The following is a 16,236-nucleotide window of genomic DNA, read 5'->3' as shown; positions in this document are numbered from 1 at the left end:
TTTTTCTCACAATCAAATGAACCAACAATCCCAAAGTTATTTCCGGTCAGCGTTATTTTATCAGTGTTATTCTATCCTTCCAGTTTCAAGGGTGACACATTCAGGTTAGTTAACAAGAAATAACCGATAAGATTGCTTCATCTCAGAGCTTTCTAAAAGCTGGCGCACACGTCGACATCACACAGGTGACAAAAACGTAAACACGCGAAAGGGTTGCTAGCTCATGGAGATAGATGGGTGGGGCGTTGTAGTTTCAGCGAGGGGTGCATTGCACGCAATAAATAATGTAATAGGCCTGAGCAAAGTAACCAATTTCTGCTGAGCAAATGTATCTCCTTTTTATAGCTCCATGATCTCGGCTACGAGTAGGGTGATTTTGGAAAGTTTCCACGGCTGACTTTGGTGTACTTCTACCGCACGTTCCAACCTGGACTTATATTTCCGGAACGTTTTACTCCATGATAGCAGTATGTTAACAGCGCGGAGCTGTTCCAAGTAGAAATTTTAGCAGCACTGTTAAGTTACTGTGGATGCGCTGAAATCTTCCGCCAACTCTTTCGGCCTATTAGTTTTGCATTGAGGTCGCGGTAAGTTGACAGGGAGGTCCCTTTACAGTGCGTTCCCATTGGATTTAATTTTGTCATTCTACAGATCAAAGTCGCAGTACTCAATGCGAACACGGCTTATGTCACCCCAGTTCTTTGGTGTTCTTAAAATATTTGTTTTATAAATTGTTTTATATTGATATTCGGGTTTTTCATCAGTTCCTAATTCTAATGTTTTGTCTGTACTGTTTCAATCATTAATTCCCCCAAGTATGGCATAACAAAAGTTTTCATCTTATCTTGTCTTATCTTATCTTTACCTTATTCCTACCTGTATGTTATCATGTGAGTAAAGCACTGTATATTTCTGTTCTCCTCTCCTCCTCCAACCCCCACCCACTCAAAAAAAGACATTTCTTAAAACATGGACAAAAAATCTGACAATAAATAAGACAAAGTAAAGGCATCTTTAACAAGGCCATGCCTATGATTGCACATGGCCGTTCGACATGAGAAATTATTCAACATCTCCCATACTGTTCAGCATCTTCCACTTTAAAACACAATGCTCCAGTTCAACTGCTTAATATGTTGATTGTGTTTACACATCACTGCTTGGTATTTTTTCCCCCTCTTATTATACAAATGCCTTGATACATTAGGCCTGCTACTGCATACATCTTCTTGAACCTCCTTTACAGTTGATTCAGCTCAACACACAATAACACACATTACATGTAAGGGTTGCAAATTGCTTCTCCGGTCCATCATATTGTGGTAGGGAAAACAAGAGCATTAGAGCAGAAAGCACTAATGAACTGAACAACAAACGCACATAAATCATTGCTTCCAAGGGCAGGCAGGATTCTGTTTTTTAAAAACAACCATGAATCCATGGTAGGCAGATGGATACAAAAATCACAGTCTGATCCCCTAATCATGAATAAGTGCTCTGCAATGTAGGAGCACAGGGAATCTGTCCAGTAAGTAGCAACAGCCCCTTGCAGTGGCATGGAAGCATAAAAACAAATACACCAAGCTGACTAGACTATTTATACAGTAATTGTGTACATCGACCTTGGGGATATAATGAGAAAGTACATGGACCTCTACTGATATTGATTGTCTTTTATTTCTAAGAAAAGCACATTCTGAAAGGTAAAGATTTCGTTTAATATAATAGACATACAATGCAGTCCTCTGATCACTAATTTTTGAAAAAATATTACTCAAAAAGGTTAAAATGGAACAAAAGCACTGGTACTTACACGATTTATAGCAGGGTTTACTTTTGAGTTGTGAACACACAACATGCAAATGTTCACATGCATGTCTTGGTGCATTAGTGTGTCTCACAGATCTACAAGAGTACCGGCGGGTAATGAGACATGGCAAACCTTGTGTGACAAGGTTTAAGGTTACAGTACAGTACAGTTTCTAAGTAAACCTGCAAAATTATAATCTGAAGTTCCAAGGAAAGGGACTTCGGCCCAAATTGTTTCGGGGAGAGTAAAATAATTCCCATCCTCTATGGGTTAAAGGGTCTTTTATTTTATTTTTGTAGGACACAAGGTCTTCAGATTTACACTAAACTTACCCAGTTGGAAGATAATGATAGTAGAAAGCTTCCCTGAAAATATTACTTGCTGAGGTGCTGTGAGAAATGCGCAAAACAATGTCATGAAAATAATTTTCGTCTCAGTGATCATGAGACGAAAATTATTTTACCATGTAAAAACACATTTTCATGACATTGTTTTACTCATTTTTCAAAAACGACAGCACCTTAGCAACTAATGTTTTAAGGTACGCTTTCTACTATCATTATCTTCAAACGGTGTAAGTTTAATGTAAATCTGTGGACATTGTGTTTGTGTTACAAAAAGTACCCAATTCCTTTAAATGCACACAGTTTGAGTTTACTAATTATGTTATAAATTGAGTCTCATAATTAAAGGGGATGTTTAGGTTTAGTAATCACTCTTAAAATTAAAGGCAGTGGGACTATTGGTAATTACTCAAAATAATTATTAGCATAAAACCTTTCTTGGTGACAATTAATGGGGAGAGGTTGGTGGTATAAAACATTGTGAGAAACAGCTCCCTCTGAAGTGCCATAGTTTTGGAGAAAGAAGTAATTTTCCACGAATTTGATTTGGAGACCTCAAGTTTAGAACTTGAGGTCTCGCAATCACCCATCTAAACGCACACAACTTCGTGTGACAAGGGTGTTTTCTTCTTTCATTATTATCTCGCAAGTTCGATGACCGATTGAGCTCAAATTTTCACAGGTTTGTTATTTTATGCATATGTTGAGATACACCAACTGTGTAGGCTAGTCTTTGACAATTACCAATAGTGTCCACTGCCTTTAATGGCAGTAAAAACTTACTTTGTTAGAAGTGTATGTACATGTACATGAAAAGCAGCTTTTAATTTTAGTATAAAGAGCATTTTGAGAATCATTTCTCTTTGAAGTAATGTATTCGGAAAAAATGTATTAGTTTTTATCCCTCTAAAAATTTGAATCGGAGAACCGATACTGACAGTAATGTCATTCAGATTGTGTATTCCAATTACAGATTTTTCCCTCCCTGGGACTTAAAGTCACCTGGAAATAGAATTTTTTTTCTTTCAAACATAAGAGTATATGCTTACGAACAATAAAACAATTTTTTTAGTAATTGTTTGTCACGATTTATATGTTTAAAAAATATATAAAGTCGTTTGTGACGTAATTCAAGGCAGACTTTGCCTGCAATGCGTATAGTAAACACACGTGCAAAGTACATGTACGTCCAAGTCGTGAGTTGGTACATTTCAAAAAGTGTTTTTCTGCATTCAGCAGCAATATACCTGGTCGGCATTGCCGGAAAAAAAACAAAAAAACGCATTGCAGGCAAAGTCTGCCTCGATTGACGTCACGAACAGCGCCCTCTCGGGTCGGGGTCTACTCTTAAATTTGTAAATAACATAAGAACTGATTTTTTAAAACCTTAGTTAACTGTTTATTCACATTCAACTCATCAAAACACATATATTAGTGACAAAAGCTTTATTTTGAAAAAATACCACTTCCAGGTGACTTTAATTGCTCCAGATATTCATCAATATCTCAAATACATGACAACCTTTTTAAAAGGGAATTTTTACAAGACTGTTTTAATGTGTTTATAATCTAAATTTATATTATATCTAGAATTAAAACATTCAAACGGTTCCAAAAACCGAAGGTGTAATTTCCCTTAATTTGTTTAGGTATACATGTACTGTGATTTATACTTTGAATCTACTACGCTTTTAAGGACAAACTCTTTTATAAAAAAAAGTACAAACTAAGGTCTTAAATGGACAGAAAATGTATTTCATTGTAATTAAAGGAACACGTTGCCTTGGATCGGACGAGTTGGTCAAAACAAAAGCGTTTGTAACCGTTTTGTATATAATGCATATAGTTGAAAAGATGTTTTAAAAGTAGAATACAATGATCCACACAAGTTTGCCTTGAAATTGCGTGGTTTTCCTTCTACTGTGAGAACTAACACGGTCGGCCATTTATGGGAGTCAAAATTTTGACCCCCATAAATGGCCGACGTGTTAGTCGACGAGGTAAAAGGAAAACCACGCTATTTCGAGGCATGTTTGTGTGGATCATTGTATTCTACTTTTACAACATCTTTATACCCATATGCATTTTATAAAAAACGGTTACAAACGCTTTTCAAAGACCAACTCGACCGATTCAAGGCAACGTGTTCATTTAAGTGATGCATACAGTTCAGACAGGAATTGGGTCTTTTAATGCATTGCATGCATAATATGCATGAAGGCCAGACAATTGCTGTACAACTTGGCCTTACTTGGACACGGCTCATTTCCATTAAGGTCTAGACTATTATTGATGTGTCTTGTGTCTTGGGTAATTGGTGATTAGAGCAGACTTCGGTTTGCTGTACTTTTTTCTTTCCGTCAAAACTGTGTGTATAAATCTCGGGGGCCATGATGACTGGCCCACAGAGTCCCAGCATGAAGCACACACAAGTCTTCCAGCTTAACGTGTCAAAATCATTTACACTGACGACAACATTATCCCCCCCCCCCCCCCCCCCCGCTCATCCTGTATTTATGGCCTACATATTTTTTTCTTCTTTTAGTAAATCTTGTGAAGTGTAGATATCATCATGTAAGATGGTAATGTAGGCAGTGTTGTTACTGGACTGGCCAATAACTACACAAAACCATACATAATATTTTATATCACACCAGATTAGACTGTAAAAAGGGGGTAGGTCTCTTCCCCCCCCCCCCCCCCGAAACCCTAAATGCCCAGAAAATATTCTTAAATGTGTCAAAACTGCCTTTTAGTGCAGGTATTACGAGGCCTCGAAACAGAAAGAGTTTGCCAGGGTTCGCCCTGTAATTTTAAGCAACCAAGCTTTTAGCACGCTAAAGTAAAAAGGGGTCTTTTGAATGACTTTTGGTGGTCTTTATCTTTAGGTTAAAATTTAAAAAGCCATAATTTGGGTGTCTGGGACAAAATAAATGGTTTTCTCTTGATGTTTTTGTGTGAATCATTCGTAATTCATAGATATTGGCCCGGTATATGAGGAGAAGCCTAAGATTTCCTCAGACTTTTTTCCTGAACTTCTAAGTTTGTCGAATTGCCTTCAGGACTACATGGAGTTATTCAGCATTAAAACAAATCAAGTAATTATTCAACGTTGAGTAATTTTGCGACACATAAAAAATTAACAAATGTCACATTTAGTTGGCAGGAAAATTCTTTGGGTTTGAGTTGATGCTTTTTTGTGTTTGATGTAATGTGCGTATATGCCTTGTGAAATCTCAATTCAAAGGCAACAAATGTGTAATTGTATGCAATGAACTACGTGTAATTCCAAACAGAGCTAGAAAGTTTCATTCAATTTTGGATTCCCCTTTCTGTGGACCAACGAATATAATTTTGACCTTTTTGTTTAAATCATGCCAGTTTCTATGCACGCACGCATAATTCAGAATCCATAAAAGCATTAAAGGAACACGTTGCCTTGGATTGGTCGAGTTGGTCTTTGAAAAGTGTCTGTAACCGTTTGTTATAAAATAGATATGGTTAGAAAGATGTTGTAAAAGTAGAATACAATGATCTACATGTACACAAATATGCCTCGTAATTGCGTGGTTTTCGTTTTACCTCGTCTTCAAGCACGGTCGGTCATTTATGGGAGTCAAATTGTTGACTCCCATAAATGGCCGACCGTGTTAGTTCGCGACGTAAAATGAAAACCGTGCAATTTTGAGTGATACTTGTGTGGATCATTATATTCTACTTTTAAAACATCTTTCTAATCTTTCTAACCATCTGTATTTAACAAACGGTTACAAACGCTTTTTAAAGACCAACTCGTCCGATCCAAGGCAACGTGTTCCTTTAATGTTGACGTCAATTGAGCATCTGCATGTATCTGCTGATATTATGAAGTTGCGGGAAAAAAATACAAAACAGTTGTGTTCTATAGAGGCCTACATTGTTTGACATTGTTTGGCATTTTTATCTTAATGAATCTGCGTAATTTGTGACCTTGAGACATAACATATTTCTTTATCCGATGGATTTCTAGCATAAGTTTAAAGGCAGTGCACACTATTGGTAATTACTCAAACTTAAGCATACAACCTTACTTGGTGACGATTAATGGGGAGCGGTTGATGGCATAAAAGATTGTGAGAAACAGCTCCCTCTCAAGTGACATACATAGTTTTTGAGAAAAAAGTATTTTTCCACGAATTTGATTTCGAGACCTCAGATTTAGAATTTAAAATCTCGAAATCAAACATCTGAAAGCACACAACTTCGTGTGACAAGGGTGTTTTTGCTTTCATTATTATCTCGCAACTTCGACGACCGATTGAGCTCAAATTTTCACAGGTTTGATATTTTATGCATTTTATGTTGAGATACAAAGTGAGAAGACTTGTCTTAGACCATTACCAAGTGTCCTGTGTCTTTAAGGCCTTTGGACCATATTTTAGAGAAGAAAGAAAAACGGGGCATGCAATCAAAACGGGCATCATGCCCCATAACAACTGGGCCCAATTTCATAGAGCTGCTAAGCACAAAACTTTGCTGAGCATGAAATTTCTTCCTTGATAAAACCAGGATTACCAACCAAATTTCCATTTGGTGTATACTGCTTGTACTGGTATTCAGCTGTTGTTTGCTTATCCTGAAAATCATGTGGAAATTTGGTTGGCAATCCCGTTTTTACAATGGAAGAAATTTCATGCTTAGCAAACTTTGATGCTTAGCAGCTCCATGACATTGGGCACTGGTCCCCTCTCATTGTTCTTTGATCATCATGTGACATGTCTTACTTTGTATGGTGGAAATGTATTCATCAATGCTAGGTGCTTCATAAGAATAATGGAGCAGTTGCAGCCAGAATTCTGTGCTACAGTATAAGATGGCGTCTTTCTTCCTTTAATTGAAAAAGCCGGGCTCACTAACATCATGGAGCATCTAGTTTATTGCTCCATGCTTACATATACATAGGTTTATCATGTAAATGACAAGATGAAGGGGTTGGTAGAATAACAAAACATAGTGCATTGATGATAAGATATCATTACACCATTCTCCATAAAACGCCACTCTGTTTCAACAAACCAGATTTTTCTCGCAGCCAGCAAATATTTAATAATGCAAGGCAAGGGTCATTATTTGGTTCGCCTAATACATTTCTCCACTACTGCCAGTGGCCTTGAGGTATGTGCTTTAGCCATTTTGTCAATACACACCACACTGGCTGTATGGATACACACTTTTCAATCCTATTTTCACCACAGGCTCAGTCTGTCCATAGTTTGTATTCCCCAAGGGCAGGACCACAGCCAGACTGCTTATGAGTTCCGTGCATGATATGGCTATACATATTCAGCCTATTTTTCATGTTTGACCAGCACACAACCCCTCTTCAAAATGCCAGGGCTGGCCTTGGGGGTGGGGATATAGGGGCCCTGTTTGAATGGGATAAAGGGACCTATATATACCACAATGGCCAGATAGTGATGCTTTGTATTATAGTGTGTAGTACTCTGGCCTTCCTCTGAATACATGTCACCACCACAGTATTAGAATTGGTAGAGATATTATCAGTTGTTGTTTTTGAAAACCAGACAGGGAGAGCAGACCTGAAGGTCATCCCTTGGTCATCTTATAAATGCTTCTGTATATTATCGGCCAAAGTATGTTTTTCAAATAGCAAGACACAGGCTGAGAGGTTCACAAAGTGCTTCGAGCATTTTATGCACCTATGCTGACCAAGCAGCAACTTACATTAGTTAGTTTGTATTTTCTAACCTGTCTGCATACATGGATAAGAGTGTAAAATACATGTAGACTAGGGCCTGAATTTGTGGAACACAGACTTCTTCTTCTTCTTCTTCTTCTTCCGTAAAAGTACAGCCCACTATCTGGTGGTTGTTGTGTGCATGAGACCAGTGATTATAAACTCAGGACCAGACAAGTCTGGTGATCTTGTGTATTTCACTTGTATGATAAAACCAGACTACATGATATTCATACAAATATGTATACAAAAAAACAAGTGATGTTAAAATATTTACTTTGAGTCTGACAAACACCTTTTCAATCATATTGAGTTAATACAATCATGTGGGCCTTACATGAAATGAGAAAACAATTATCTTGATATAAAATATATCAGGATTTTGTTCACCAAGTTTTAAAACAAAAACAGTTTGCGTGCAATTAAACTCCACCATGGTCTACCATCTTGTTTAAAAAAAAAATATTCTGGGCGAATGAACATTTTGAGCAACAAGCCTTGCTGTCTGTGGTCTAGTGCATGATCTTCCCCCTAAATTCTAGCCCTGGTAACCTTGTGTACGTGTAGGCCCACACATGTTTGTAAAACATCAATTCTTTAAGATGAATACTTCATGGTATACTAAAGAACACACTTTCAATATTCTTGTTTTCCAACCAACCTATGCTTGAACTACAATAGGTAGGACCTTACTCTTTGGTACATTGTAGGACCCTAACTGAACAACTGTACTGTATTCCAAATTAACTAACACTACACTGCATAAACATACTAGACATGTACTAACAATACACTGGGTACATTCTAGCTACATTGTAGGCCTACATACATGTAGGGCCTACACATGTATTGTACACCGAACAGATTTCTGACAAAGAGCAGGTTTTTATTTGTGTACAGTCCTGGACATGGACTGAAAGACATGAAAGAAGCCATACCTTAGTTACTGTAAAGCTGAAAGGAAATATAGTCTGGCCCCCTTCTTAGTAAACTGTGTATCAGCATAACGAAAGGAAATATAGTCTGGCCCCTTCTTAGTAAACTGTGTATCAGCATAACATTACTAAGGAATGCACTAAGGGAATAAGACACATTGATTGTAAAGGCTCATGGCATACATTATCCAAGTGTACAGCAAGGCAGACAAATTAAGACATGGCATACTGTTTTGGCGGATACTTCGACAAGCCGTGACCAGAATATTTTTCCTCCTCCAAGCATTGTCCAAGTAATGATTTATTATAACACTGTGTTTTGGTCTGGGCAGTTTCCTCTACCGTCTCACCCGGCTGGCTACCTCGAGCATACTTTCATTATAATGTATTCCATAGTTAAAATAAACCCTCCGGTTAAGGTCTAGACGCGAATGAAAAGCGCTTCCTTTCGGGCATATGTTGATGTTTAAAACAACAACAAAAAAACACTGTGTGCCTCATTCTCAGGCCTGAAATGATTCAACAGCTATTGAATATTCACGAGATAATGGATTAACACATTGGATATGATCCCCCCCCCCCACCCTTCTTAGCCGAGTCTGGTTGGAAAGACATTTGCATAAGTGACGACGGCTCAACAAAGTTAGAAGGCGTTCATAGTTGTTTCCCCTCACGCGTCTTAAAGACGAGGAGGGAATTTGTTCCACTGCAACTGCTTCCCTGATCAAAACAATAGTTTTTAGAACTGAAAGTGATCTCATTTCAAACCCATGATGTGGCACAAATAGCGAAGGCCTTGAACTACAAGGTGATCACGGCCCTTGTTGCCCCCCTGGTTTTGGCACTTAAGTGCCCCTTAAATTTGTTTCCCACAAGTAGACATTACCCAAGATTTCCCTATGGAAGTGCCCTTTTGCGAAAAGAAAACGGCCTCGCCCTCTCAACGATGAAATTCGAGGGCCTGGGTTAATACACATTGTAGAAGACACTAAAAGGTAAAATTTTAGTTCACTAATCCGAGACAACTAAAAAGATAATATAACTCAAACAAAAAAGGGCTAACTTACAAGATGTCACCAACCGAATAGACGTGTTTTTCGGTTACCATGCAACAATGTTAAAAACAACCCTTCATCTTCAGTACTTTCCCAATGTCGTACATCTTGTCATGTTGAGATTAAAGGCCAATTAACTCTGAACACCAAATTGTCATCCAGTGTTTTTGGGCTATCATGTAATAATAATGGAATAAATATGTGCTTGGTCGGTTTTAAACACTCTGTTTAACCTCGGTTGCAGTCTGGATATGTGATATTTACCCGAGCCTCCAGCTCGGGTAATTATCAAAATCCAGACTGCAATCGGTTTTAAACAGGAATGGAATGAATAAGCACAGGAGCAAGCTCGCGTGTCACGCCCATGTTTAAACACTTCTGGCTGTGGTTATATCGCCCGTTTAAACACCCCCACATGATGTCCTCTCAACCCATCAAAATGGAGAAACTGTCCCAGGTATTTATGAATAAAGGGCGAAACATTGGTGTAGATCGTACCTTTAAATCTATTTAAACAATGCCATTAAGAACGTCATCAAATCATTAGGGCCTGCTGCCATGTAATTTAGGTCTGGGTTGTCATAATCTATCTTTCGCTCGGTCCACACAGAGATTAGTCCACAAACAATTACATTCTCAAAACCCGACTTAAAAAAAAAGTCTTCTCCGTAAACAAGCTCCTGTCCTACTTCCATATTTTTTTTTTCAATCTTGATTTAAAATCTAGGCCACGCCAATTGATTGATAATTAATGTGCATGCACAAGCATTCATGCAGCCACAGTGTAACGCTTTACATGTATAATAAATTTGTTAAAAGGTATGCTGTAATGATCCTTTAAATGTTTACGGTGAATCACTTTATTTTTTTAAGGGTCTGTATAAAACTTGGGTTTTGGAACCCTTTGGATGTTTCAATCCTAAAAAAAAATGTGTAAATTTGAATCATCCAGTAAAACTACCCATGAAAACTTAGGCGATATATTTAAAAGTAAATTAGACGATATCATCTTTTGATCATATTGTTTGCTTGATACCTAAAGACTGCCTTCGTAAGCTATACACTTTTTTAAATCTGTTTTCCATGTTCGATTGTACTGCTATTATCAAATTGATGATAGGGTGCTTTCCATTTCCAAAAAAATCTTCACCAAGTATTGCCATATCACTGCAATTTACCCGAAGATAATATCAACATTTTGGGAATCGTTTAGGCGTACCTGGACTCCCTCGCTTGTTCATATTAAAGTGATGAGCTAAAATGGCAAGGCAAGCGTCTGTAACATTCTATTGTGTTTCTCATTTTGATAATGTATCTGGGCAGGCTTGGCCAATGTCAACCATTATGAAATGAGATAGAGAACACATTGTTTGATGGACGTCACATAAAATATCAAAAATCTTCTCATTCTTTTCACCATTGAAGCCACACTTTGCACACTTTTAGTTTCCAATTAAAAAACCTATCTACTACGACAGGATAACACCCAAAATAATTTTCATCATCATAAAGCAAATTAAATGCGCTGGCATAGGTGCTTTCATTACAACATTCTAAAATGAGCACATTTCGCAAATTAAACTCTCCACAAAATTAATTATTGTGTACCCACGTTGTCTTGGCAACCACAAGGTGAAACCTGTTCAGAATTTCTCATTGACAGATCAGCCATCACAATAATGAAATTTAAGGCGATCCGTGTGTGCGTAGCCCAAGTTACTAGGCATTTTTAGCTTACACAGCTAGCACAACGATTGGGCACTTACCACGGGAAGGATGGTGATCACTAAGTGCTGAATTAAGTGGTAAGCAGAGCCATGAAATTGGGCCCAGGGGTCAATATGTCAATTCCATAAATCTGTCAAGCAGCAAATTTCATCTGCTAAGCAAAAAAATAGTGGGGCACCAGCCACAACAATGTTTAAAGCTTTAATTGAAAATTTGGCAAGTAACACTGTTCTGTGCTTGGTTTTTTTAGTGCTTACTTACAGGCTTTATGAAATTGAGCCCTGATGTGAACAAATTCTTAAAACCATTTCGAGAGTGCTTCTAGGGCACTAGTCTGAATGCCGATGAAGTACACAGGTCAAGAACAATGTTCATCACCTCTACTTCTCAGAACTACTCTTTGTTTCTTAGACATTATAAATCCATTCATACAGCAGTGTAACCTGAAATGCTTTACCCTACTTTCAAGTATTCTTGTTTACCATGCAAAGGCTTATTCCACTTTGCTTGTTGTTGATTTTGTCTGATTTTTTTCTTCTTTCTATCTGTCTTTCCCTCCTCTATTCTGATATTGCTTCCTCTGCCCACACATCATCTTCCTGACCATCTCTTTCTTAAAGCATTAATCTCGACATCGCACACATGGATTTCCTCCAAGACAAATGTGACTTTGCCGAGACAGTTCGCTTCCATCTCAACATTCTGCCGCGCAAATGTCAAAGATATCGCAGCATGAATCCACAGAAGGGAAGTCATGATCCTGCCGCTGGTTTGGATGTCCATATTTTCATCCCTCCCCTCCCCCCCCCCCCCCCCCTCCGAAAAACACACACCATATAATCAACATCTTCAGTATGATTTGTTTCTTTCTCTCTGAAGCTTCATACACAAAACCAAGCAATCTTCTTGCAAAGTACACATAAAACCATGGAGCAATAAACTACAGATGGGTCAGGGCGTAGAGCCCTTTTTCAGCTTTAAGAACTCAGGCTGCATCAAAGTGCATCAACATCAAAATCATACGTCAATGCTAAGCCAATATTTGAAGAAGACATTGAAAGAAGTTAACTCTCTGAGGTACTTGTTATTGAAAGCAGGCATACATGTACAAGTATACAACATTCCACATCTTTTGTATAATTTGACCTCCCAAAATGGCCGCCACAGTGGCGGTGTGTGAGAGGGCTGTTATAGCTTTAAAGTTTTATTTCTGTTGTGTAGAATAAGTGTTTATTTTCAGGGGAATACTTCTTGCAATGATGTTCTAGCTTACCTTCACAGTGGGCAGTATGATGCAGTAGGAACACTGTCAAAGAAACAAGAGAAGAGACGTCATAAATACATGATATAACCTCAATATGTCAAATTCACTCAGAACTTAGATTTAAATGTTTTAAAGGCAGTGGAAACTATTGGTAATTACTCAAAATAATTAATAGCATAAAACCTTACTTGGTAACGAGTAATGGGGAGCTGTTGATAGTATAAAATACTGTGAGGAACGGCTCCATCTGAAGTAACATAGTTTTTTTAGAAAGAAATAATTGTCCACAAATTTGATTTCGAGAAGAATTAGATTTTGAGGTCTTGAAATCAAGCATCTGAAAGCACACAACTTCATGTGACAAGGGTGTTTTTTCTTTCTCCCTCACAACTTTGACGACCAATTGAGCTCAAATTTCCACAGGTTTGTTATTTCATATGCAAGTTGAGACTACACCAAGTGAGAAGACTGGTCTTTGACATCTACCAATAGTGTCCAGTGTCTTTGATTTGATTTTGAAAGAAATTATTCACCCAAAGCATTTGTATCTGAGAAACAATTCATGTGTGAATCGTGTTATCTTCTACAGATGTTTTAGGGTTGGTTTCCGCTCATGAATGCTGCGACCAGAGATGCGGTTGGTACCCTGCTGTCACCTTATTAAATGTGGATGGATCTGACATTCTTGATGAAAACACTGACAATTCGTTACTCTGCACGTAGACAAAACTACTGCAGCCGAAACTTTCACAGGCGATCTTTATTGTATCTTTATTGGCAACTTCGCCTTTAAAATCAACAGTTAATCTCGACAAAAAACCCAATCCATACTATCGTTATAGAAATCTGAAAGCTTCTAATGTAAGTTTTCACGCCTCGTATATTTTATATACACAATGAAATATAAACCGTTATGATGAATTCATGAGTATGAGTACATGTATGTTCTTCCCTATTCACAAGGCAAGGAAGTCACGTTCTGCTGGTCCAAATCGGGTAACGCCCATGCTTAGGGTTACCAAAATAATGCTCGCAGAGACCGCTATTAAGTGTCTGGGTGTAATGGTCGCTGCACACTGAAATAAATGATGTGTGTAAGCACTGATGGAGATGGTCCCTGATGAAAGTTCGTCATGCGAGATTTCTTATGACAAAAAAAAAAAAACTTTGGCTGTTTACCGACTGGAAAGTATGATCTATTGAAACCTAACCAGGAATCAAGTCTTTGTGGTGTTCTTTGACAAAGAATAAAGTTCAACAGGTGGAAAACACAATCAAGTCATAGAAAGGAGCAAAAGTGGGTTATTTAAAATGAACTCACATATTTCGGTAGTAAACAGATATTGTGTATACAAATTGTGCCTGCAGGAAGCCCGGGATATATGTTTACAAATGTTTGTGGTTACAGAGTGTCTTGTTTATGGACAGGATTGTCAAGATCAGGATTAGGGATTCGAACCCACAACACTAATGCCAGAGCTTGAGTTCAGGACACGCAACACATTATAGGCCTACTGGGCAAGGAAAAAACATTCAGAAAGTCTAAACAAAAAAGGCATCGGTACTAATTTCCACTAGCTTCACTCAAGGGTTTCTTTGCACAATAGTGTGCAACTTCCAGAAGAAAAATATGGGACAGAAACAAAGATGGAAAGTATCGTTTTAAACCCTAGAATAACCTGAAAATGAACCATCTGAGAACCAAAGAAGCAGTGATACGACTTACTGAAAAACCAAAACATTTCAGTTTTATTTTACAGCAATCACATCAATTAAAGCAATTGCTTTTACTTAAACTTTAAATTTATTACGGACTACACGTGTAACCCAAAAATGATCCTTTACTTTTACAAAAAAATACATTTAATCCTACAAGGTAAAAGTTACACTTAATGGTGTAAAACTAAATTTTGAAGACAATTTAATAATAGTAAACAAGTCTACATAAAGTAACTTCATACAACACAACACTGAACATTATTTATTAGTTGAAGGTGTACAGTGATTATTAACACAGAATTATTATTATTATTTTTTTTTTCAGGTGGCCAGCAGTTGGTCGTAAACTTGGGTGTGATTCCCGGATATTGGCAGCTACAAAAGGGTGTAGGCTTCCGACTTGCATCCCAAGCAAAGACATTGAAAAAATGCAAGGACGCCCCAACGATGGCAAAAAAGCTCAGTAGAGCGTTTGCACATTAAACTGGAGATCTTTGGTTTAAATCCTGCTCCAGTAAATTTTGAAAAGTTAAAACAGAGTATGTTGGAGAAGAGCAGAGCCGTTTCATCCAAGGAACTAAGACTCATCACAGATTTGAAGACAGTACCCTGTTTTGAAAAGAGCGACTCAACAGATTAGACCCTAAAAACGCAAATGGCAGTCACTAGGCACACAAGGCCTGAAAGACACTTCAAGGTGATGGCTACAATTTTTTTTTTTTTTTTTTTTTTCAGAGGCTGTTGCCACCTTCTCCTAGGGCTGAAACAGGGTTACCGTTATTACAGTCAACACAGATGTAGGCTTGGGTATAAAAAAACATCCCATTCTCATTTATGGCCCTTTCTTCTCACTTAATCGTCACAATGGTGCGCTACATTGTTTTTGTTAATGATCCCTAATACTTAACATCCTGCTACTGGTACATTTACGAGGGCATTATTACAGTCTGTGTAAGGAGTTCCTACAAAGACCATTCTTTGTACTATGATTATTTAATGCAACCTCTGCTGGCCATCCGAGCGAATTGTCAATAAGAAGTTTGAAGAAAGAAAAAAGTCGACAAAAGTGAAAGCTCTGCCAACTTGTGGTGATGCCTTCAGTAGCTCAAGTTCATGTTTGTGTGAAAATTTTGCCTGAATGAGGTCTAAATACTATTATTGTTAATATTATTATTACTATTATTATTAAGTTTTACCAATAATCTTTGATAGACCTGAACACTATTCACCATACACCCAGAATGGCCGATAAGGTTGATTTTTTTTTTAACACAATCTTGTTTGGAAAAGAAATCTGAAAAGCTACACAAACTAGAAATGTCTTGTTCGAGATACATCCTATGTTAACATCGTGATACGTCCTATGTTAACATCAGAATCATTTGAAAATGTCAATAGGATACATGTGAGCTTTAGGCCTACTTTGACCTTTTCAGTTGGGGGAAGTAGGTCAATTCTTGTTATGAATAAGTTTGGCCCAGATACCTTCCTTCCCCACTGGAAAGTCCCAAAAAAAAATCAAGGGCATAAATTCTTCAGCAGATGACCTCTACATGTATGTCGTTGATGTGCTTGTTTTCTTAACAAGATGCTGAAGATCTACAGAGATACAAGTTCCATTCTTCGGGGATTTTAGAAAGTCGT

The 16,236-nt window shown here is 37.7% G+C and overlaps 1 protein-coding gene across 2 annotated transcripts in view; it reads right to left on the bottom strand.

The window, feature by feature from the left end:
• Positions 1 to 16,236, bottom strand: part of LOC139935096 (uncharacterized) — a 151,468-nt gene that overhangs the window by 131,343 nt on the left and 3,889 nt on the right. For both annotated transcript variants that reach the window (XR_011785755.1, XM_071929557.1), the window contains exon 2: positions 12,883 to 12,915. Coding sequence is in view for 1 of the 2 variants with exons in the window: in XM_071929557.1 (XP_071785658.1) it covers positions 12,883 to 12,915 (33 nt within the window). In the remaining variant the exon portion in view is untranslated. The remainder of the gene's footprint in view (positions 1 to 12,882; positions 12,916 to 16,236) is intronic.

This window comes from Asterias amurensis, chromosome 3 (assembly GCF_032118995.1).
Source record: "Asterias amurensis chromosome 3, ASM3211899v1".
Lineage (NCBI taxonomy): Eukaryota > Metazoa > Echinodermata > Asteroidea > Forcipulatida > Asteriidae > Asterias > Asterias amurensis.
The sequence above is the reverse complement of the archived record's forward strand: the minus strand, read 5'-3'. Positions and strand labels throughout refer to the sequence as shown.